The 25,225-nt window shown below is 40.2% G+C and overlaps 1 protein-coding gene across 3 annotated transcripts in view; it reads left to right on the top strand.

The window, feature by feature from the left end:
• LOC120631976 (baculoviral IAP repeat-containing protein 6) overlaps positions 1 to 25,225 on the top strand; it is a 56,306-nt gene that overhangs the window by 21,897 nt on the left and 9,184 nt on the right. For all 3 annotated transcript variants that reach the window (XM_039901695.1, XM_039901696.1, XM_039901694.1), the window contains 32 exons: positions 547 to 814; positions 1,764 to 1,927; positions 3,155 to 3,230; positions 3,466 to 3,594; positions 4,514 to 4,787; positions 5,532 to 5,791; positions 6,470 to 6,614; positions 6,739 to 6,822; positions 7,253 to 7,378; positions 8,078 to 8,217; positions 8,937 to 9,096; positions 10,227 to 10,445; positions 11,144 to 11,384; positions 11,859 to 12,094; positions 13,011 to 13,213; positions 13,696 to 13,831; positions 13,921 to 14,005; positions 14,342 to 14,553; positions 14,952 to 15,053; positions 15,642 to 15,792; positions 16,191 to 16,333; positions 16,804 to 17,037; positions 17,327 to 17,593; positions 18,026 to 18,172; positions 18,581 to 18,795; positions 19,332 to 19,554; positions 20,215 to 20,426; positions 20,908 to 21,087; positions 21,515 to 21,698; positions 22,790 to 22,952; positions 23,631 to 23,748; positions 24,649 to 24,769. In XM_039901695.1, coding sequence (XP_039757629.1) covers positions 547 to 814; positions 1,764 to 1,927; positions 3,155 to 3,230; positions 3,466 to 3,594; positions 4,514 to 4,787; positions 5,532 to 5,791; positions 6,470 to 6,614; positions 6,739 to 6,822; positions 7,253 to 7,378; positions 8,078 to 8,217; positions 8,937 to 9,096; positions 10,227 to 10,445; positions 11,144 to 11,384; positions 11,859 to 12,094; positions 13,011 to 13,213; positions 13,696 to 13,831; positions 13,921 to 14,005; positions 14,342 to 14,553; positions 14,952 to 15,053; positions 15,642 to 15,792; positions 16,191 to 16,333; positions 16,804 to 17,037; positions 17,327 to 17,593; positions 18,026 to 18,172; positions 18,581 to 18,795; positions 19,332 to 19,554; positions 20,215 to 20,426; positions 20,908 to 21,087; positions 21,515 to 21,698; positions 22,790 to 22,952; positions 23,631 to 23,748; positions 24,649 to 24,769 — 5,618 coding nt within the window. The remainder of the gene's footprint in view (positions 1 to 546; positions 815 to 1,763; positions 1,928 to 3,154; positions 3,231 to 3,465; positions 3,595 to 4,513; positions 4,788 to 5,531; positions 5,792 to 6,469; positions 6,615 to 6,738; positions 6,823 to 7,252; positions 7,379 to 8,077; positions 8,218 to 8,936; positions 9,097 to 10,226; positions 10,446 to 11,143; positions 11,385 to 11,858; positions 12,095 to 13,010; positions 13,214 to 13,695; positions 13,832 to 13,920; positions 14,006 to 14,341; positions 14,554 to 14,951; positions 15,054 to 15,641; positions 15,793 to 16,190; positions 16,334 to 16,803; positions 17,038 to 17,326; positions 17,594 to 18,025; positions 18,173 to 18,580; positions 18,796 to 19,331; positions 19,555 to 20,214; positions 20,427 to 20,907; positions 21,088 to 21,514; positions 21,699 to 22,789; positions 22,953 to 23,630; positions 23,749 to 24,648; positions 24,770 to 25,225) is intronic.

Below are 25,225 nucleotides of genomic sequence, written 5' to 3'. Positions count from 1 at the left end.
TGAAGATGAGAGCATCTGAAGATGCAAGCAAATCTCGAAATACTGTGGTAGATAGGATGCACGCCTTTATATAAAATATATGGATCTGTTAGGCAGCTACCCACGTCTCGCGAGACGATACTTTAGTTCAGTGTGAATCCTGCAACCGGATATGAAATCCGGTTGCTTGCTGTAATAATTGCTGCATAAGCAACTAAAAATTGCAAACGAAATATGCAGCCAGCGACCACGTAGCATTTTAGGTATTGTTTTAGTTAACAATGTTATGAAATCGAATCCGGTCATTTATTTATTTATCAACTACGCACCCCGTGAAGACATTACATTTGCCCAATTCGTCTCACCGGGGCTATTAAAAGAATGTATGAACGAGTAATAATGACAACAAATTGAATTAAATTAAAACAAAAAAATAAGCTATGGAACAATAACCAAAAATTCAAATTCAAAATAATAATAAAAACAAAACATTCAAACATATAATTAATATCTTAGATTACCTACTCTGTAATACCTGCTCTCCTAACGGTCTGAAATTACATATAGCCTTTCAACGTGTGTGGACGCGCGTCTAGAGAATGGCGCGGCGAGTGCCGGCGAAGCTTTCGCTAGGCGAGTATTAGCAGCAACGGCCGCTGCCCTGCCCCTAGCACTGCGGGCGCCGCCAACTCGTCCCGTGCAAGACTCCCCATCGGACACAACCCCTGCCGATTCGCCTCAACAAGAACCCCCACCACAGTTACCGCTGCATCCGCCACTCGCGCATTCTTTGTACGACGTGTTCAGACACCTTGCGCTGGAGTTCCCCAATCAGGTAATTGAAACAAGAATATTGTTTATATATTGTATAGAAGCTGGCGTTACTTTGCGGAATTCCATGATATGAAATGAAACGCAATACATCGAAAAACCCAGGAGAATCTTTAGGTGTGTTTTTTTAAATTTCTTCAATCTTTATACACCACACCAAACAGATCTTCCGCAATGTATCCTCTATGCTTTTCGTCAATGTTTCACGCCCACACCGGAGCATTCTCAGGAGATGATGACTATAGAACGAACAACTGCTAGGTGTTCAATTGCAGTTAACAGTGCATGTGCCGGGGGCCTTATTAAGAAAAATGACAGAACATCGAAATAATTACGAATTCCTTATCGCGGGATCACTCTGTCCTTTCATAGTTTGGCAGCCTAGCGAATTTAATATTCGGTCATTGCTTATCTACATCATCATATCAACTCATTACGGGCCCACTACAGGGCATGGGTCTCCCAATCCAATTAGAAGCCTTTTCGCCGTAGTCCACCATTTTCCTTCACCATTGAAGTTTGTCATATTTTAATTGCTTGGATTAGATATTGGTCCCCCGAAATTGAAGAAGTCCCAACCACCGCTACCACCGCTCCCAATCAATTTTTTATCTATACTTATAAATTTACCTGCCGTAATTGTTATTCTGCAAACTATGCTAGTCATCACTATGAAATAAATAAAAAAAACAAGAATCTGTTTACTTTTAATTTATTCCATGACTTTTTCTTTTTTTGATTGTTTCAATTTTGTTTTTATTATTAAAAATCATATATATATATATATATATACATATTTTTGACATTGATTATACTTAGACTTTTTATACTTTAAATACTATAATTGTACAACCGGCTGTGGGTATACTGATAATGCTTTTCTAGGCCTTGTCTATGTAAACAGTGAACAATAAAATTCTGTTCTATTCTATTCTAAAAATTAATTAATACAGGTGGACTGCACATTTTTGGAGAACGTTGTGTCTCTGTGGCTGATACTTAACGGATCGGCGTGGGGTGGAGCTTGGGCTCTCGGAGCCCTCACCGTGCCCGCAGACGCTCCTCGCGTGCGTCTTGCGTCTGACACAATCGTCGCCATTTTGCGGTCGCTCACACAGTAAGTTCATCATCATCACCATGATTTCATCATCATTTCAGAGTACGAACATGTCCCTGAGAATACTTTACCCATTGATCTCTTTTATCACTAAACTGTCCCTATACAATGCTACCATCGTCATCAATAACATGCTGTGCTAATGGCCTCACCAATGGGAGGGTTTGCCCATAATCACCATGCTTGGTTGACGGGTTGATCGCTGTTAAATGGTAGTAGTACCGCCCGTTTTCCAGTATATTCCCTTAGTCGCGTCATACGAATGTCCCCATTTGAAGCTTCACATGTGACATACGAGTGGCTCTGGAGCTAATATACTTAATATAATAACTACTTATTATAGTGTTTTAATACTTAAAATTGTTAATTGGACAATCTTATTGCAGCGTCCCACCTAAATGGCGTCAATTAATTGGATATAAAAACAAACTACAACAACCGCTCCAGCACGGCTAGCATGGGCAAGAGACAATTATATCCCCAGGATAAGGATAAAAATTTATGTTCCCATTTATGGGATGGCTCTGCCAAGTATCAGCTTGATGCCCTGGATTTGGTGGATCGCAGGCTCATCGGTGACCTAGCCAATAAAAAACTTCAGAGTTTGGAACATTGTCGCAAGGTTGCCTGCCTTTCGGTATTCTATAGGATATATTTCGGAGATTGTGCTCAAGAACTATTTGATCTAGTTCCCACCTCGCCTTTTTACCATCGAACCGCGAGGCACCGTAAGGATCTGCATCCCTACGTGGTCGATATACCGCGGACGCGTACGAAGCGCTTCGCTTCTGATCCGCACCGCTAGGATCTGAAATGCTCTTCCAGCTTCCATTTTCCCCAGTGCCTACAATATGAGTACCTTCAAATCAAGAGTGAATAGGCAAGCACGCTCCACTTTAGGCTGCATCATCGCTTACCATCAGGTGTGATTTCAGTCAAGCGCACGTCTATAAATATAAAAGAAAAAAAAAATCTTCTCCCACAGCTTATTCCACTCTCAGAGCACTGGCGCACAAGTGGAAATAATATCCAAATAATATCTGTGTAATAATAAACGGGGGTAAACTTCTTCTATTCCCTGTTCCCGTGCTTTAGCAGGTGGACTCCTTCATTATATCCCTTGTCAGGGGATAAAATAGGGAGATGTAATTTTTGTCTCTTGCCCGTGCTAGCCCTGCAGTTGTTATAATGATTGAGAACCATTCTGTATGTATCATTTATTTCTAGATTGGAACACGTAACATTGAGATGTTGGGTGTTATCGATGCAGGCTCTGGCGTGGATTGCCACTTTACCTCTACAGGTGAGATACATAAACATAGTTCTTAGTCATGATCATGTTCAATAATGTGTCCGAAAGATCGACGAGATCTCTTAGCTCATATAAGTAGGAATAAGAGTAAAATAGACATAAAACAGAATACGAAACCTCTTCCATGTTAAATAAAAAATTAAAAAAAATATCTTCTCTCTTTATGTTGTATTTTCATTTGTTTAAAACCGTTGAAGTTTTTTAATAGCGAATATTCTGTTGCCAGACGGAAGGATTGATGCACACAATGGCGCGCGTTATCTTGGAATGCGAGTATTTTGTACCAGCGCTTGTTAAGTTCATCTCCATCGACGTGACAGCCGACGGAGCCGTTATCACCTCTGAACCCTATCTAGTAAGTTCAATTTATTTCTTTAGTTCGATGCTCACCAGCTAGACTTGTTATACATGTTAATGAAGAGGCCTCACAGATTCTCAATAACGAACATCCAGTGTGAAGGCTGTAATAAGTTGTGTCTATGGCCACAACCCCCTCTTCTCGTTCAAAGGATTTTATTTCAACATGCTATCAACCCCTGTTCTCTAGGTAGTGTTGATATAAATTAATTAATATAATTTAAATAAGTTTAATATAAATAAAACTGGTGTAATCAGATCTGAATGAATGGTAAGAGACTGAGTTAAATTATTGTACAATAAATTTTTTTTTATACTAGATAGGCTTGCGCTTTACAAATATCATGCCTGACAGAAAGCATTTATTTTATTAAAAAAAAGCAGTTTTTTTTTTTTAATAAAAAAACTTAAAACCTTGACAAAACCTGAGTGTGTATGAAGTATTTATCAATTTACCCTCAAGTTTTTTTTATATAATTTCCGATTGTTTTGTACGTGCCGTTGTCTATAGTTTTAATATTACCTACATAAAATTAAGTTGTAAGTGTTCTCATTCAGTGGAATGTAATTTATTTTTAGAAATTTATTTTTTGTTCTTTGACCACAATGACAACCGTTACCTGGTGACAACCAAAGCCCACCACCAGAACAGACCAGAGAAAATCTGAAATTATTAATTCCCAAATTTTTCCCCGCTGGGGATCTCTACGCCAGGGAGTTCGTCAAGTTGTAGTCCTATGGAATCGTCATCACATCATCATCACTTCAACCGATTCACGTCTACCGCCGGACATCACCGTTTTTAAAGAGTTCCAAAATCATCGGTCCCGGGCCGCTTGTTTCCAGCGGTCTATTGAATACCGTAATGTATTTGCATTAGTGTAACACACGCTTTAATTACCATAATTTTTTGTCAGGGTGGAGCAAGCATAGGTGCCGGGGCCGGAGCCGCATCCGCCCTCCAGTCTGTCCTGTCCCGGATAGTGAAAGCGAGAGGCGCCGTGGGTGCCCTCGTATCCCTCAGAGTACTGACCGCACTATGGACCAGATCTCCGAACCCCAACGTAACCCCACCCGTGTCGCAATCGGCATTAGATTTACACGCGGCTTTGCTCAGAGTGGCTCACTCGTTGCTGCCAGCGCTTACGTATAGGCAGGTCCGATACGCGCTGCCCCTCATCGAAGCTGTTGGTAAGTCGTCGTTTATTTAGTCTATTCATGCCCTTTATTTAATTCAAATTCAAAATTCATTTATTTCAAGTAGGCCTAATATAATATAAGCACTTTTGAAACGTCAAGTCTCGGAAGGCAGATTCTACCGAGAAGAAGTTGGCAAGAAACTCAGCAGTTGCTTTTTTCCAGTAAGTCGTCGTTTATTTAGTCTATTCATGCCCTTTATTTAATTCAAATTCAAAATTCATTTATTTCAAGTAGGCCTAATATAATATAAGCACTTTTGAAACGTCAAGTCTCGGAAGGCAGATTCTACCGAGAAGAAGTTGGCAAGAAACTCAGCAGTTGCTTTTTTCCATCATCAACAACTTACATTTTAACATTCATTTTTCTATCTTGTGAGGATGGATGCTTCAAAGCAACCTTGTCATTAAGAAATTCATCAATTGTTTAGTAAACTCGCTGTAATAAATGTGTTTATACGTATTCGGTTTCGGAGCGAAACGTGCGTAGAGAATACATTGCCCAAGATCTGTTTTAATATAATTATAAATTTCACCATAGAGATTCTCCTGCTTTTCGCGGAGTATAGCAAATTAAGCTTAATTTTCATAATATATCACGGATTTCCGCAAAGTAACGCCTGCTTCTATCCAACATATACACAAGTTTCGCAATCGACCGTTGTTCGACGATAGACGTTTGTTAAGTAAAAAATGCGTCAGTAATCTTCCGGAATGTAAGCAATCGTTTGTTCGACAGCTGACCAGTGCGGCTGGTGGGTACGCGAGAGCAGTGGCTGGCGGCCTGAAGCCGGGGGAGGGGGAGGCAACAACAACGTGCCGACGGGAGGGGAGGCGCGGCTTTCGGGCCTCCTTGCCGACGTGCTGGCTGGCAACACTCGCCGCGCGCCGCTGCGACGTGCCGTGTTACAGCACTTGTTGCTGTACGCGCGTCGCCTGCTGTCGTTGCCGCTTCCACCGCCGTCGACACCTACCGCTGGCGGCAGCGGTACTCAATCGGTGAGATATTGTTGTTTTATATATATACTAGCTGTTGCACGCGACTTCGTCTACGTTTGTTTTTGTTTTTTGATGTTGCATTAAATTTAGTTGTAGAACTTAAAAAAAAATAAAGTATTCAGTATCGCTAAGCCTTAAATGAGGGGTTTGCTGCTGTCCGCTGAGGAGTTCTGTCCTCTATCTCCAATCACATTCATCAGATCCACACAAAGATTGGGCAAAATTAAACACATATTATAACCTCTATAGTACAAAAATAATTGTTTAAATCGGTTATAATTTGTCGGAGTTATGGTGTAAAATCGTCAAACACTCATCAAAGGAACAGAGCTTAATGTCGGGATAAAAAAACTTACCTATATTACTTCTAACACTTCGAAGAACATGTGTACAGAGTTTCATGAGGATCGGTTTAGTAGTTTTTGCGTGAAAGCGTAACAAACAAACTTACATTGACATTTATAATATTAGTAGGGATAGCAGTGGCGTGCATAGAGGGTATGCACAGGGTATGTAGATGATATAAAATGAAGAAAATCTCCAGTACGAGTTATAATTACTTTAGGTTAGGCTTTTAATAACTCTTACATTGCCTATCCTTAAGTTTTTTATAAAGTTTTATCGACCTTGGGATGGTTTATATGATTTATTCGATAAATTTTTAATGAACTTTTATAGTCCGCAACAAGCCCCGGCGGATCCAGCGGTGACATGTCGCAGACAGATGAGAGCAAAGCTCAGAACAGCGCCGTCCAGGAGGGCACCAACTTAGAAGACGAACGAAAACAGCAAGCCCCTAAGATGCCCTGTCTCGCTGACACCGGTGAGTCCTTATTGCTAAGGCATGAGAGGCTACAAGATATACTACGAAGATTGTTCTCTGGAACTGGAGACCCAGAGTAACCTTATCATTTCTTGAATACAATATGTATTTGCTTTTATTTCAGTGTTGCAAAATCCTGAAATCATGCAAAAATTCTATAAGACGCTATCTACGTGCGATGGCATGAACGCACTGGTATTGACTATGGGTGAGTTTACGTTAAAACCTTCTAAATTTTGTTTGTTCATTAAAAAAAAAAACAAAATTCATTTATTTCAAGTAGGCCTAATTATATCTACTTCAAGTATTCATCTATTTCAAGTAGGCCTATAATCTCACTTTCAAATGCTTACTTAACTTACACAATTTAAAAGCAGTTCTTTTATAGTACTGTATATTTCATCGAAACACAAATAATCATATTATGAAGTAGATAGATAGATATGATAAATATTATTTTTAGATTTGCAGCAAGATAGATATTGAGATTTGCCCTTGCTTTTATCCTCATGAAAGCATTCTCCATTTATCTTAATAATAATTGCGTTTGGCGTTGTTTGTCGTTTCATACTATATTTTTTATTTGAATTAGCTTTAAACGTTTGTAAATTAATTCTTATCGTTATTTTTTTTCGCAGGTAGTAACAGTGCATGCGGAACAGAACAGTGGTCGCTGAAGGAAGAAGTGTTTTGGTTGGTGGCCAAATTGCCCGCGCTCGCTGCAAACCCTACGCTTATGCTGCCCAGCCTTATGGAATTCCTTAGTAAGAATTGTGTTTGTTTAAATGAGAGAGTTCTCGTGGCAGGTAGCGCAAAGAGCTTTCTGATCTTTCGGCAGATTTAGAGAAGTATTAAAAAAAAATTAAGAATTGAGAAAAAAATTTCAAAGAGGTCTAGTGAGTCTCAAAGCTTGGTCCGCGTACATGTAAGTATGTAGCCTAAGTTTAAATTGGTCTGTCTTCTGCAATCTTTCTCTGTTTAGTAATGTTAAGATTATTTTAGCGGTAGAGGCAAACATAGGTAACACATGCTACAAAACAAATGATGTTATGAATCCCGTAGGGGCTTTCCCCAGGACAGCAAGAATCCTATCCTCTGGGATACAAGCTAAATTCCATTGATATCGGGGCAGTGATCGAGCTAAATATAGGCAGACCCATTTTCACATTTTGTAACATCAGAATGGATTTAGCGTAAAAGTATAAAAAAATGTATTTGTTGTTATAACAATATAAACATTTGCTTTTAGGGCATATAAATAATAAAAATATGTTTAAATTTTATAACTAAGCAAAGCTACTTCAAAGTTCAATCGCCCATTCATCATGACGTCTTAGTCTCGTTTCTTTCAACTAAAACTATAGCGGGCATTGGTCTTGCCTTGTTTCTTAAGTAAATATTTTTATGCAGTATAGGGTCTTAATTTATTAGCATACAAATTTTATGAGGTAATTTGTTTACAGGAAAAGATGACACGGTAAAGCTGTCACAGGGCATGCAGCAATTGCTCGTGCGCGCTTTAGAACGACCCGAGTTACTCGCCGCGTTCGTAGATACGGGTGGGCTTGAACTGGCTCTCGACAAACTTGCGGCCTGCCACCAGGTAAGATTCCTATTTATTTTATTTCATTACTTTTAAAAGATAATACTCCATCCAATAAACAATACTAATACTCGATTTTGAAATAATATTATTTGGTATTAATTAATATAAATAAATAAATATACCAAGACAATACACACATCGTCATCTAGCCCCAAAGTAAGCGTAGCTTGTGTTTTGGGTACTAACTAAGATGACTGATGAATAATATACATAAATACTTATAAAATACTGATATAAAGCATATGAGATGTCTTAAAACTGTGTATATGAATTATTATTTTAATATTATCTTGTCCTATAAATTTATTTCTGTAGCTAGTAATCTCTAACCCTGATAAACTTGATATGTATATAAGAAAGCCTAGTTTGAGATTTTCTACATACGTTTACTTATTCGATCATGTGAAAGTTAACTACGATTAATATTGCATCAAAAGAGCGCCAACTAGTGACAGTACTGTTTTTCAAGATAAATAGATGGTGCTGTTTCAATTCCACCCTGATTGTATGGTTGTGATTGTGTAACTTTTTATGATATTTTTGTTTATATTTATTATACTTTGTAAAATGTTTTCTCTCGGAAAAATTTTGTGATACAAGTTTTGCAATATAATGAACACTGCAATACCCAATCGGCTTATTAGCCTGTCCAACTAGCCTTATATATTATAGTATTATATCCCATAATTCATTATATATTTTTTTGATTATCATAGGCGGGACCGAGTACCAATCAAGGACTAGTGTCATCTCTCATGAATCATCTTAAACTGCCGCCACAACTGATCAACATGTCTATACCTGCATCCGGTAGTAAGAAGAGCCAACCACCTGTACTTGAAGCTGCGAACGGCCTTATTAACATCGCACCACTTTGTGAGTGACTATTTAATTTATTATCCATGCGTATTGCTTCTTCGCTAATTATTTAATGCATGAAGTAAGCTAACCACATGCTTGAGCAATTTAAACATCACTTTCAACAGTATGCGAAAGCATTGTGAGAAAAGCTGTATAATCATGCAAATGCCAGTTTTTTTTTTTTTTTTTAAAGCATTGTTTTACTTGGCCATTTAGAAGGCGCATTTTTCTTCTGTTTTGGTTTACGAATCAGACTGTTATCTAATTATTACTGAAATAAAATATATAATATAATAAATAAATATACTACGATGTTGGCGATGTGTATTGTACACACATCGCCAACTAGCCGAAAAGTAAGCGTAGCCTGTGTCCGGGTGCTAAGATGACTGATGAATATTTTTTTGTTATGAATAATACACATAAATACTTATAATATACATATAAACACCCAGACACAGAAAAACATTCCTGTTCTTCACACAAACATTTTCCAGTTGTGGGAATCGAACCCACGGCCTTGGACTCAGATCATTAGTTTCATTAGTTTTGATATCTCTACAATATCAGTATATAATATAGTAGTGCAAAAGCGGGCAGTTAGGATACTTGCTCACGTATCGCAAGACTCCCCAGATCGACCCTACGTTATTAAATTAGGTATTTTAATGCTACCTTGCCTACTCATTTATAATGTAGCAGTATACGTAGCGCAGCACAGAAACGAGTTTGCCAAAAGGAGTTATTGTTACTTACGGTACCCTCATAGACTTCTATCCAAATATCACAGCCTTAAAAAGGCAACAAAGACTGTAGCAGGCATTGGCCCAGAAGTTTTTAATAGGATACCAGGTAGTATAAGAGATGCACCAAATAATAATTTATTTAGGAAAAAACTGAAGACTTGGCTTGTCGAGAAGGCTTTCTATAGTTATAATGAATTCTTGGAAAGCAAAATATCGTGAAGATTGACTTTACTTTTTTGTTATTATAGAATATTACAATTAATTTATGAATTCATATAAATTTGCATGAGATAATTTATTATTTAATAATTACTATGTGACGTATAATATTAATATTTATGAATAAATGACTATTGACTAATGATATACTATGGATTAACAATAATGCATATTCTGTAGGTACGGTGTCGTGCGGCAATCCAACGGCACAGGCAGCTGACGTGCTGCTAGGCGGCAGCGGTGCGACAGGCGCATGCGCGGCGAGGCGAGTGCGAGCCGCCGCCTGGTCTTACCATTTCTTCAGCGCTGACGATGCGTCGCTCACTATCACCATCACCCTGCCCTACGCCGCTGCGCTTCATGAAGTTCACCTACAGCCGCACCTCACTAGTCTTGCAAGTAAGTCACCTGCCACTTATAGTTGACTAGTTTTAAACTTCCTCGTTGGTCTAGTGTTTAGCTATTCGCCTGCAGATCACGAAAACTTGGGTTAGATCCCCGGGTCGGGTCAATTGTAATGGGTTATCTTATCAAGGAATTTATAGTACTAGCTCGGAGTTGGGAAATCGGCGGTGATTCACCCCCGTGCTCCAGACAGCACGTTAAGCTGTCAGTTCTACGCCTGATCTCTTTCCGGTTGTCAGAGCTGCCGTCCCATCGAACTATGAGAGTTAGAAAACTGTTTTTTTAAAAATAGATTCATGGAACTCCCTGTTGAGCGTTTTTGTGGTCTAAGAAATGGGAGGCCATACGATCCCCGGCAGAGGCTATTTGTAACTTATAATGTGGGAGGTCTGTGTGTGCGTTCTAGTGGGAGGCGTCGGCTGTGGATAGTTAACCCCCTATTGACAGAAACGGGCCGATTTAGAGTTCCGGTACTATTTTACCGGCTCCAGCGTGTAAACCGATTAATGATGTCTGTTTAATATAACTGCCCTACCTGTAAGAGTAGTACGATATCTTTCTTTGTGGCCTTTGTGAAAAAAATAGCACAATTTTTAGACCTGCGAATTGAGGGAGATTTGCGTACTACAGAATTGGTACCATTGACTAGCATTAATATTAATTCGTCGTATTAACACATGCGTTATCCGCAGCTTGCCCGGGTGCCGTCGGAGTAGAAGCCGGGTGCGGAGGCACGGTGGCCCCGCTCGGTGCGCCGCAGAACACGGCCGGCATGACCTTTATCCGGCTGGCGTTGGTCCGACCCGTCGTGGTCACGACCGTGACGTTGCGCCTGTACAAGCCACGCGATAGTTCCAACATGGGCCTTCTGCAGTTGCGGCTGCTGACCGGACCCGCCTTTGCTGCTTCTCCGGACCAGCAAGAGCGACAAGAGTGAGTTGGCTTATTTAAATTACTTTTATATTGTATGAACAATGAACTCGACGACAATGCAAGACCGACAAGAATGAGTTGGATAAGATACAGAAGTATTCAAGTGTGTAAACAATTTAATCCGGCTCGAAGGATCAATAAACTACATGTATTTTTGTCAAAATTGTATTAACGTATACGAAAAACGTATTTCGAATTTTCGCTACAGGTAAGTTTGTTAAGCGGTAATTTAGTCATAAATATGGTCAAGAATAATCATTTGTTATTTTCGCTGCGAGTAACTCCATAGATTATTAATAGTTTAGTAATAGAACTTTCAGTGACGGAGTCTACGGGTTATTACTACCGTAATGCTTTGTATAATGTACCGCGAGGCTTAACACTTACGCCTCATGGTTAATTGTTTTTTTTAAACCTGATTTAACAGCTCTCATAATCTTAAGAGAGTTTTAAACAATCGTATCTGTTTGGCAGAAACCGATGGGCACGTATAGTGTGGGAGTGCACGCGCACGCGGCTGGAGAGCAACCGCTGGGCGGCACTGGGCAGTGCGGGCGTGGTTAGCGCGTTATGCTCGTGCGTGGTGGCCGGCGGCAGTGCGGCGCAGTACGCGCATCGTGCGCTGCTGGCGGCAGCACGCGCCTCGCCCGCCCTCCGCGACCCACTCGTCACCGCGCTGCTGGGCATGGACGCACATGCACATGCACACGGTATGTGCATTACACAGGTCTTTTTTAGGCAGTTCCCAATACCACAGTCTTGTGCCACTTACATCTAGAGGATCTCTGCTCTTTAGATGTCGTCCGTCCACCTCGTCGGGGGTATACCGACAATGCATTTATCGGTGCGAGGTGCTGGAATGGCGACCTTGGGTCTCCAACAAGCAATTGGCAATAACACTTCAGCTTTGCGACTCGTTGAGTTACGTTATTAACTCTGGTTCTTTTACGGATCTGTTCACTCCTGATTTGATCACACACGGTATATATATTCGATGTTATATGTATATTCCATTTTTCTTACTTGTCATATAATGTGAACTTTTTTGAAGTGAAGAATACTTTAGCTACGTTAAGCAAGTTTTGTTATTGCGCCAGAATAGTGACGCGCAATATAGTGACCTGCGTACACAGCCACGCCTATATACACTAATACACCGTGTTGAGTTTTCCCTGTCGGCAGTTTCTTTTAAGAACAATGTACATTGGTGCTGCCCTGCGAACTGTTCTTCTGTTTATAGGCGATGGTTTTCCTTTAACCATCAGGTAGGTAAGAATCTTATCTCCAATGATTGGTTATTTTCTCCAAGTGTTGGTAGAAACAATGTTGTTGGCAGGCGTTACTTTGCGGAAATCCATGATATATTATGAAAATTAAGCTTAATTAAGCTTTTATTTATGTTATTTTATAACATCTGAGGATGCTCCGGTTTCGGAAGCGAAACGTACATTCGCTTTCCGCCGAGATCTGTTTGGTGTGGAGTATAATAAGTATTGAAGAAATTATAAAATACACCATACAGATTCTTCTGCTTTTCGTGTAGTATAGCACATTAGTTTAATTTTCATATTATATGTTAAGAGAAATATGTTTAAGAACTAAAAAATTATTATATTACATGTCCAGCATTCCAACCGAATGCGGGCACGGGCACGGGCGGGCGCTGGGCGGGCAGCATGGGCGGCGTGTGCGCGCTGGCGGCTGCGCTGTGCCGCTGGTGCCCGGAGGGCAGCGTGCACGCGTACGTGCGTTGGCTGGCCGCGTCCGCCGAGCGAGCACTGAGGGACCGCGCGCCGCCTTCCGCTGCGCTCGTGCATACGCTCGCTGCGGTAAGTGCAGCTGTGCTTTAAACCAGTGGGGTAGCATGCGCACAACGAGAAAATTATCTCTACTCATCGTCTATCACTATAAAAAAAATATATGAGTAACGGGTAGAAAAAAATATTTCGCGGCTAGCCCTGCTGCAGGGCGTGAGTTACGCGTAGTAGAGTAGTCTCGCGGAAGGCATGCAAGCCCTGCTGGGCGTTCGCTCGATTATAAGCTAACTGGTTTATTTAACTACTTAATAAAAACGATACGATACGATAGCGATATCACAAGAGGTTTCTACGCCACTGCTAAGCAAGAGTGAATAAATACCTTCTAGATAGGTGCACTCCAACTTTGATTTGATAATTCCTTTGCATCAGGCATAGTAGTTGTTAGGTACTTGTCTAATAAAAAAGCAGATTTTTCCTTTAAAGAGTTATCTGGAAAGTTCTGAGGAAACTATATCTTTGTAAGGTGTATGAACACAAGTTTTCATTTTCAGGTACTATGGACACTTAAAGAGGAACGAATTTTAGACCATTTGGAAGAAATGATAACTGACGGCTTATTTGAATTAATTTACACGTGGGTGAAGGACGTTCCAGAAACAAATCTACTTAAAAAATCGTTAGATGCAGGTAATATTAAAGATACCTAATAAAATTAAAATGACAATAAATATAAATTTTGATTTTCTACTAATACATAAATTTCTTTCTTCTTTCAGTATTATGTTCAATGTGTTATATAAGGCCAGAGCTATTCAAGCTTCTTCTAGAACAGATGGAAATTCCTATGGATACAGATGAGAGGTGAGTTACCTTTACCAATTATTTAATTTAATAATAATTACTGTATGTTAATTAATGAACATTGTAAATAAAGTTTTGTTAAGATAATCATAAAATTGTGTGGAGGTTTATGATATTGTGATGGGACTAAATAACTATTTATCCTGTGCGTGCAATACTTTCAAACGCAAAACATTGTGAGACAAACATTTCTCATTTTCTTTAGTCTATTATTACCTATGTGGTTAATGTCATCAAGTCAATGTTTAACGTTAAAAAAAAATCTTATAAGTGTTATATTTCCGTATGTATCCCTGAAAAAAATCAAACAAAAACAAAATAAAAAATCTTTTTTAGTATGGAGGGCCTAACAGATGATACTAAGGTACGTCGTCCAATGCAAGCGTCCACGTCAAGGGAGAATATAGGTGCATGGGAAGACAGGGGTATGTTGGCACGACTACGAGGTTGGCAGCTACGTACTCTAGCTGCGGCTGCTATGTCGCCTGCGGCAACTTTGACGCTACTGCACTGTCCGTTACCGGCGGCACTTGTACGCGCTGTGGCAGGTCAGAACTTAATTTAATAAAAGCGTGCGTTACTCAAAGAAGTGAAAACTAAGAATTTTTCAAGAATAGTCTTTTAATATATAATAGTCAATAAAAGTTAACTTAACCAAAAACTTAACTACACCAAAACTCGCCTCTGAACATCAAGCTTAAACCTTACAATGGTTAGGTCGTTGCATGAATGCATGCCTGACGGGTCGTGATTCAATTGACAATGTAACTTTTTAGTAGTGTTATTTTACGATAAACAATTTTTTATAGTTATTTGTTTTCCTTTGGTATGTAACCAATGATTATTATCATTTGAAACTATATCATTCTATGAACATATTTATATTTTATTAATGTGAAATGTTACCTTTTTAAATGCATTTTTTTGAAAGTGAATTTTCTTGCAGATTTTAGTGAAGCGAAACTGGAATCAATTATGGCCCAGACAGGATCGCAAGAGGACGTTCACATGGCTGACGTTGAGAGCAAAGAATTTAAACGATTACAAGGTACCATACACACCTATGCCTCATAAGTTCTATCATATACAGTGTTACCGTTCAATATTATATGCTGATAAATAAACTTTGGCAAAAGTACCACTGGGTCCAGTCCTTAAGTGATATTTTACGCGTTTCGATGCGAATGAACAAGTAACATACATTTTGTTAAACATATTTATTAGTTTAAGATGACATTCGATTGTTGTATCTTACCGTGAGTTTAGTTGAATTGTTTTACGTATTCTCTACTTGTTAGACCAGTGTCCTCACACAAGCCTTAAAGGAGCCAGATTTTACATAGCTCGCCCGAGACTACATACAACAGTCTTATTTCTTTGCTTAAGTGCAAGTTTGCTTCCTATATGAAAAAAAATTAATTTTCTCTCTGAGATGAGACTTTTGATCATTATTCTCTTATTCTCTATGTGAATGATTTCACTATTTGCTTTGGAAGCTAAATTACAAAACCATGTTTTGTCCCCGTTCAAATGTTCAGAGCTTTAGACCTTTAGCTTGCTTGATCGCGTTTAGATTCAACGGTGAATTAAATGAGAGTAATAATAATCAAGTCCTAAGAGAAATAAATGAATACAGATTTACCATCGATGAAGAGTATTTGCGACGTCGTGGAGTGGGCGCGACTGGTCTGCGCAGAGCGGCGCGTCAAAGAGTGGTTGGGCGGTGCTGGGGCAGTCTTTTGGCGACCGCTGCTAAAGCTCCTATGCCACCCACGCCCTCAATACAGGTAAAGGTCCCCTAATGCAAGATACATCATAACTCACAAATTCTATCACGTAATAAATAAAATAAGTTACTATCACATTATACAAGTATTTTACAAATATCAACTTAGTAAATACTGCTCACGACACACCGCCAATACACTTAACCACTACAACATACCACTACATCCCACCACTTCAATACACCACTACAATACAGCGCTACAATACACCGCTACAGCACACCGCTACAGCACACCACTACAGCACACCACTACAGCACACCACTACAGCACACCACTACAACACACCACTACACCAATGTTTATTTACTACGTGAATGACCTTGAGTACACTACTAAGGTATTTTAGTACAACTTTTGGTGACACGAATTATACTAATGATATATTATGTTTGCAGTACATGGCAAGAAAACGCGCAGTACGCACAGCTTGAAGAAAATACAATAAGGTTGTTTTCTGAATTGACTGTGTGCCACACAGCCAACCAGAAGCTCTTCGCTTCTACGTTACACAGTATTTTAGAGTCTATGCAATATACAGGTGAGGAATATTATTTTTGATTCCTTATAAGTATATACATTACAATTTCAGGTAAATATTGGTATGACTAATATGTTAAATAACCATCGATCGTCCCTCAGTTTCATTAAAAAAATCCATAGATTTTCTTTTTTGGGTAATACGACCGTCCAGCCTGAAACTAGCTCTCCGAGACATTCCAGCATTAACCGTATGCACAACTATTGAATTCCTAAAAAGTACTTTGTTTATTTAATACTTTTTGTAAGAATAGATAATACGCAATACATATAAAAAAGAAGAAAACGCAGTAATATGTTACAAAACCTATTTAATGTTACATAGTTTGTCACACTTACAGTAGCTTGCGCTAAATTTAGTGGGTAAACTATATGTAAAACACGCGGCTTATAGGGGTTCCCTTAGGACATTTATTTTATCTATCTGTAACGTGACTTATCTGTACAATACTTTATAACTTACTTGTACAGGTCCAGAAGGTCTGTCTGGCTTCACACGAGCCCTCATCCTGCGACTTGTGCTGTCGGGCGAGCGTGCAACAGTAGCGTTGCGCTGGGCCGGCGGGGTGGGCAACGTGGGTGGTGTGGGCAATCCCGCCCTGCCACCTCACGCTGCACCACCACATCCCGCCTCCGCACACCATACCTTGCATCTACCCCTTCACACCACAGTCCGGGTGCTGTTACAGGACCATCGACCACAAGGTTAGTCTACGATATAGAATATCCGAAATTAAGCCCGATGAACGTGCAATAATGATGAATGGCTTGAATTGGGCAAGCGAGTAAAAAAAGGGAATTCCTTACTGTTTTCTTAATATATTGGTTACAGTGATTCTCAGAATGTCCAAAAATCTGTTTCATTTCATAGTTTATCTTTATCCCAATACCAATGGGACCCAATATCTCTCCATAATATCATTGGCACATCAACCTTTTATATGGATGGTTACGGGAAGACTATTACATGTTTGTATTCATTGTTTATCCGTAGTGCCATTGTTCGAAGAAGCGACACGGTTGTGCGCCAGTAACAGTTCAGGCTCTAACGGTACGGGGAGCTCCGGCACTGTTCTGCGCAGTGCGTCCGATCCCGCCATACTGACAGTGGCCGAGGCTTGGGAACTTTCTCTCGCAGCCGCGAGTGCCTCGAAGGACAAGCGCGTCAAAGATGTGAAGAATACCTCGCTGAAACAGCAGAGCAATAAAAAAAGGCAGACCAAAGCTAGCAACGATGCCAATACGCTTTCTGTCACTGATGGTGAGTGATTTGGCAGATTTATATATTTTACAGCCACGAGATGCGTTCGCGTGGCAGGTGGTTCTTCTTTAAATATAAATTTCCCGATTTTACATGTATTTCTGTTTTTGTACTGCTCTGCTCGGTTTTTTATTCTTTGCCTTTTTATTTAATTAACTGTACTTATGTATAAGACAGCGAGTCTTGTAGGGATTTCAAACACTACAGTCCACTTGTGTCCAGTTGCTCCCTGTGACCAAGTGGGTGATCTACTAATGTTGTGTTCAATGCGTTACCATAATCCCTACCCGAGCTACGAATAGCGCGACCACTGCGGACTAGATGCCGAGATTTTGTAGACATATCCTTCTAAAGGTTCTGTTTAAATCTCGTCATATTGGCGCCTGTATTCTACGCTTATTTCCGTTATCTTAGCTTAATTACCTATTTCAGATATAATTGAGTCAACAATACGGGTGCAAGTGGACGGGTTGGAGGGCTTCATACCGCCAAGCACTACGCTCGCACAACTCACCGCCGCCGTGCCTCACGTGTTCGGACCACATCTCACGCTCAACTTGCATCTTAACACCAGTGGAGGTTATTAAAGAACGGCTTTAAGCAATTTGCTATCCTATATACTCTCTATTTTAATATTTTAAAGCTAAATAATTATAAGTTTCATATACCACGAAAATATACGAAACTACTAGTCTGATTTGAATAAAATCTTGCGTTCGATAGGTGATGTATTGAAAAAGTTATATAAGGCGGCGACTCCAACATTTCAAAGTATTGGTTATCTCCTTTATGAATGAATACAACGGCCACTAAAACTGCATTGCAATACAGTTTGCGTCGCATTCAGACATATTTTGGTAATATTAAGTTCCTTTTTCTTGACCGTATAAAAGAAATAAAAGAACCTGAAAAGTCATTAATCTAAAAAGGTTTGGTAAATTTTCGCACTCCTACATGGCATGTTATTGAAGATTTCTGTTGCTTCAGATACGTGGACCGGCCCTATGTGGGAAGGCGGCAGTGAAGCAGGTACTTCCAGTGGTACTTGCGCGGGTGGGACAGTCCTTCGCGAGTTCGGCGCGTGTGGTGGCCTGGCTTTAGTTGCCGCTCGCCTTCCCCGCCCGCACGCGGCACCCGCACCTCCCCCGGCACCGGCCGCGCATCATGACCTTGACTGGGTCAAATTGGATGACGCTTATGAGGTTAGACTTTTGCGATCAACCATCAACTTACACATCACCAAAATAATTCATTCTCGAAACGCATACATAACTGAAGCTATAGGTATATTAATAAAAAAATAAATATACTACGACAATACACACACGCATCGCCATCTAGCCCCAAAGTTAGCGTAGCTTGTGTTATGGGTACTAAGGTTTTTGATTAATATAATACACATAAATATTTATAATATACAGATAAACACCCAGACACTGAAAAACATTCATGTTCATCAAACAAACATTTTCCAGTTGTGGGAATCGAACCCACGTCTGGAAAATGTTTGTGTTGGACTCAGAAAGCAGGGTCGCTGCCCAATGCGCCACTCGGCCGTCAATAATCGGTAATTTGCATTGACACTAAAAACTCACAAAATTTAAAAATGCTTCCAGCGTGCGACCAATCACCTGACGCGTGCGATCGAGCGGGGCTCTTGTTATTGGTCGATTGAAGGATGTCGCGATTTGGCCTTGCCTTTACTAATTATTTTATGAGCTAAATTTATTGCTAACAGGAGGTGGTAGAAATGGGCGTTACCTCAGCCGGTACAGTCGGCGGGGCGAGTAGTTCTAGCAGTGAAGAAGCGAGTGGATGCGCGGGAGTTCCAGCGCACGCACTTGTTGCACTGGCGCTGTTACTTAAACTGCCCGGATACGCTGCGGCGTTGCTGGACGAGGGCGCACGCGCTGTGCATCTGTTGCGACTGCTGCTTGGTGTGGCGCATGATGAGGAAGGACGTAAGTGTTTCATATGGGTCAGCCAACTGTCATCTATTTCTGTCATCATCATACTCGTGCTCGTGTATACGCTCGCTGCGGTAAGTTTAAAGACTTCTTTGAAACAGACCCCTGGGACCTTAGTACCGACGTTTAAAAGAGTCATCATCCGTCATCATTATCAACTACTTATTACTGGCCCAATACAGAACACATGCCTTTCACATTGAGACAGGCTGCGGCCTTAATGCACATTATGGGGAACTCGGAAAGTTTTCTTTCTTCGTTGTTACAGCAGATGTATTTAATTGCTAAAAAAATACATATATCCGAATAGTTAGCGGTGCGTACCGGAACTCTGTCTAACCGAAAATGAAGGCGTGCGAAGACCTTTTAGACCAATCTAAAAATGCATGGTGGACTTACAGCCTACACAAACTGATTATCAGTGCGCTGTAAAGACCTCGTAATGGTAGATTTTGATGATGATGAATCTATAGCTATGTTCTTTTACGCATTTGGTTGCCTGGAAGATATCGCTATAATCGCGATAAGGTCGCAAAATTGTACCTCCTATCTATTTTTGCCCTATGTATTCTTGTTTTCTGTGGTGTACAATAAAAGTGTATTCATTCATGTGTATTCGTATTCGTGTATTCAATTTGGACATATGCATTCCAGGTAACATAGTGGTGGGCGGTGGCACCAACGGCAACGGCAACACCGCGTCGCTGGGCACGCTCCCGTTCCGCGTGGTCGCGCAACTGCTGGAAGCGGCACCGCGGGCCTCCCCCGCGGGACGCTCGTTGCGCCTCGCTTTACTGCAGCTGGGCGCCGTGAGACTCGTACTGGCCTGCCTTGCCGTGTTCACGCATCATCGCCCCACCGCACAGGTACGCGTCACGAGTGTTGAAACTATGAGTGTTGTTTGGTGTGATACGAGGCGAAATGGTTATTGCGTACCCGTTGACTTTTATATACAGTGATCGGAATAGGTAATGCAATTTGGGGTGGGGTCAATCACCATTTATGTCCAAAAGTACTGCCTACCCAACTTTTCTTAAAATGAAGGAGAATTTTTTCTATTTTATGTAGACTTAGTTTATGTATAACTAGCCAATAACACTGATGATCGGAAACATTATATATCACATTTGAATCACACAAGCGTTATCCATATTATTAATGTGGTTGTTAATGTGCACGTTACGGTAAAAACTATTTTTTACGGTTACCATCGAAAGCCGTTATAAAACGTGAAAGCGCAGCGAATAAATAAGACTTACATTAGCTTTCATAATATTAGTTCGGCGTCGGATTATCATGGTTTGATTGTGACTTTTAAGATATTGGTTTTTATATTTTGTCTCACAGAATAGTCAGAATTCTAACGGTTCAAGCAAGGAAGGGCGAGAGGCACGCGAAGAAAAGGCGCAGTTGTATTGGGCTAAAGGAACCGGGTTCGGGACAGGCTCCACCCAACAGAGCTGGAATGTAGAACAAGCTTTAGTAAGACAACGCATTGAGGAAGAACATGTCACAGTATTGCTGCAGGTAGGTTATTGATAAACGACTCGACTGCATTAACGATGCACCTCAGTCCATGTAGGACTGCGGTGCATCGTTAATGCAGTCGTATTTATATCAACATACCCACCAACTCAATGTCATGTACATAAATATATATTTATAGTAATCAAAAGTTTAATTATTTACCCACTTTATAAATTTACTGTAACATTATTGAAAGACAACAATGATATACCTTGTTGTATTATAGATCCACAAGCTTTTTTAAAAGAGGCTGGTTCATCTTAAGCGATAACGGGCATTAGTACACTTATACGAAATTCATAATTCAAACGTCTGGAAGAATAGTTAATCTAATATATTTATTTCACTTACGAATTTGTATCTTACTTCGTTGTTAATAGAGCGTGGCGATTATTGATCAAAATTTAATTGATGTCTTCATACACAGGTATTAGTATCCTACATGAACCCCGGGGAGAAGTGGCCTCCCGAAGAAAGCTCGCAAGAGGCGAGTGAAGACACCGACGAGAGCGAAGAGGGCGATGCGCACGAGCTTCCGGCTGAGTTTATCGACCTGGTGGCGGCCAGCTCGCTAGTTCCTGCTATATGCTCCTACCTCCGGAACGACTCAGGTGCGTATCAGTTCATCAACTGATGGACATCGAATGCGGTTCATTTGTCTTAAGTAAGGTATTTCTATATTCCATCGTCTTGGGCCGTCTGTCTCCAGCGACAGTCTGCCACAAATTTAATGTACCCTGTCCACCAAATGGACAGGATACCAGCGTTTTCCGGTGTGGGGTCGTCTTTGGGTTGCCATTCCAGTATTCTATGTCGATCTCCAGAATGCAAGCAATATTATTAACAAAATTTCAACAAGATGATGGAATACTAAAGCGTTTGAGCTGTACTTTATATAACAAACAAACAAACTAACAGACACTGATAGTATGATACTGAGTCTAAAAAGCTCCCTAGCGCAATGGGTGATGGTGTGGTCCCCGGAGGGCTCTGGAAATTCAATTTTTTCTGACGACAAACTCTACCGATAAAGCAGTGCTGCCAAGCGTTCTACCGTTCTAGAACGATGCCGCGTAGAAACTGATAAGGGCCATGGGTTTAATATAATAGCCGTACCCCTAACATGATAGTCCGCTGCCATTTTCCGCCGCACCATTATTTACCACCATTTACATATCTTAATTAACTTCTTTTTTTCACAATAAATCTCAGAATGTGGTTTAGCTGGTATTATTTGATTTCTTAAGAGCAAGTTAAAATATTCCTCTTTCACCATCAACCATCTTAAACTGTTAACACCATCAGATTATATCACAGTCAAGCAACTGGTAGTGGAACTAAAGAAAATAAGTATCGGACTTATGATGGGTTTGGAATACATGAAATAGTTATATTGGTGTGTTTTTTAGCCCTTACTTTCGGGGGGCCAAGTTTATTCCCCAGCATGTATTTCTAACATTTCCAAGTACCAGTTTTTAGTTAAAGCAATTAAAATATAACTTGCATTAAGTGTAAATCGTGAGGAAACCTGCTTCTCTGAGAGTTTCTCCATTACGTTCTCAAAGCGTGTGAAGTCTAACAATCCGCACGTGGCCAGCGTCGTCAACTAAGTCCTAATCCCTTCTCGTTCTGAGAGGAGACCCGCGCCTTGTAGTGAGCCAGTATTAACAGCTTCATAATGATGAATCGTGTTTTGTTCCAGTGCTGGATATGTCTAGACACATCCCGCTGTACGTGTGCGTGCTGCGAGCGGTGCGTGCGTTACGTGCGCTGCGCTGTCGCCGCCTCGCGCCCTCGCTGCGAGCGCTGCCGAGGCTGCTAGCCAGCATGAGTCGCACCACCAACTCCTACGCCACAAAGCTCAGGTACCCCTTCATTTGCAGCCTGTTCTATTGGGCATATATAATCTTGCAGTTCCTTGGTGTCGGAACCACGCCGGCATAGAAGAAAACGAAGGCGGCGTCGGCCGCCTTCACAGGGCCCCCACTTACTGTCACTGCCTGAAAGTATAAGGATGAAAAAGAAATAATCATTTTAAAAGATATATCGATTTGATATAAGCATTTAATACTTTGCAAGCGAAGTTATTCAGTTTGCTATAATATATATATATATATATATATATTTTAAATACAAATGTAGCAAAGTTAGACAATAGATATAATGAAATATTATTGCTAACGTAAACTAATATTTTTTGTTGTTTAAGCTAACACACCTTTGCAAATATATACAACGAGTGAATAAAACTACAATAACTAAAACTTAATTTTATCACCTATGCAAAAATAAATTATTTATTTTTATCTTTTATAACTGTGCTGCTTCCAATGGCAAGCACATTATTAACTCTTATTCAGATATATATTACTATACTTGTAACTTGTATTATCGATCTCACATAATACTACTTATGCGCTATTTGCTACATGCAAAAACTTATTTTTATTTTACACTATGGGGGTGGACAAAAAAAACGGAATCGGTAAACTGCAACGTAAACCGGTCATTTGTTATAATATTGTTATTTATTTTGTTGGCAGAATGAGTAAAAAGAACATATTTGGAAAGATGACCTATAGCCCAAGATTTAGTACTTCAAGTACGTCGGAACTATCTGAAGAGGACGAAGGACTCGCGTTGCTAATTGCAGATATACAGGTACTTTATGTTAAATAGAACTTAAGTTTTATGACGTGTCCTTAATTAATAAAAGTTTTTACGAATGTGAAGTATAATTAGCGAACTCACATTTTCGTTCGCATATTATAGAATACTCAAGGACAATGTGCGGCAAGCGACAACTTCGGAAACTTTATCGAGTTTATTAGATCATCATACTTAGTCTATTAAGGTTCCATTTTAGGGCGAAAATCAGAAGAGATGGATTATGGCCTTAGACCGACCCTAGACAGTACTGCAATGTCATGGTAGACAACACCAAGTCCCTAACTTGCCAGTACAGAAAACTATTGACCGAGCAACCTAATGCCTTTTCGGTAGCAGAGTCGCAACTCACCTTGGAAATCGCAAAGCCCTTGATCAGTAGTCAAATATGCTAATCTCCAGGCGGGAAATATGTATTCGTCATAAAATGTGTATAAAATGTTCCAGATGTGTATACATGATAATGGAATAAAGCGCTGGCAGCTTGTAGATACATATTATTTTCATCATCACCATCATCATGATCATCATCAAAAACCCATTACTGGCCCTCTGCAGGGCACTCCTCTCAGAATGTGAAGGGTTCAGGCCGTAGTCCACTATGGCCCAGTGCAAAATAGTAGATTCCATATGCCTTAACATTATGGAGATCTGTATGATTTTCCTGCACCATAAATAATATAATCAAGTTATATTTAAGTTTTACGAGTAACTTTTAAGAAGTTTTGATTTCTCAAAATTTATATGTTTGTGGCGATGATCTAACTCTGTGGCCTTGAAAGAAAGGCTGATATTACTGCTATAACGCTGAATTTTTAAATGCTCTCATGCTACAAATGATTGCGTTTGCACGCTAAAATATTTGTTAGTATTTATGTAACTCGTTTGTGCCAGGCCACGTCAGCACTGGTGTGCCGGACGGAGGGCGAGGCGGAGGGCGGCGGCATTGCGCGGCCGCTACACGGCGCCACGCGAGAGGCCCGCTACATCGATCTCATGCGCACCATGCAATTTGGTATGTTTATGGCAAAGTCACATTCCAAATTCATATACTTCTTATAAAATTAATCAGTTACACAACACACAGTCTAACACTAGTACTATATGAGCCATCCACACTACGTGACATAACCACACATACGCCCACACCACATACTCTAATGAATACAACATACTACTTACAGAATGGGACACCCGTTTTGCAAGCAATAGATAAATTGTTCGGTAAACTTACTACAGTCTTAGCGTATGCCTGCACCCAACTTATCTGGCGCTTGTAAATATTTTGTCACAAAATTAGGCCACAAATTTCTTCAATACAATATTTTATAATTCCGCAGGTAACTTTTACCTATAGCTTTTTCCGAAACTGTATAATCCGATGTTCAACTCCAGGATGCAAACTTCATCAAACATGTGTGAAATATCATCAAGATCGGTTCAACGATTGGTCTGAAGATAGGTAACGTAA

This window comes from Pararge aegeria, chromosome 19, assembly GCF_905163445.1.
Source record: "Pararge aegeria chromosome 19, ilParAegt1.1, whole genome shotgun sequence".
Lineage (NCBI taxonomy): Eukaryota > Metazoa > Arthropoda > Insecta > Lepidoptera > Nymphalidae > Pararge > Pararge aegeria.
Note: the sequence above shows the minus strand (reverse complement) of the source record. Positions and strands in the feature narration are given on the sequence as shown.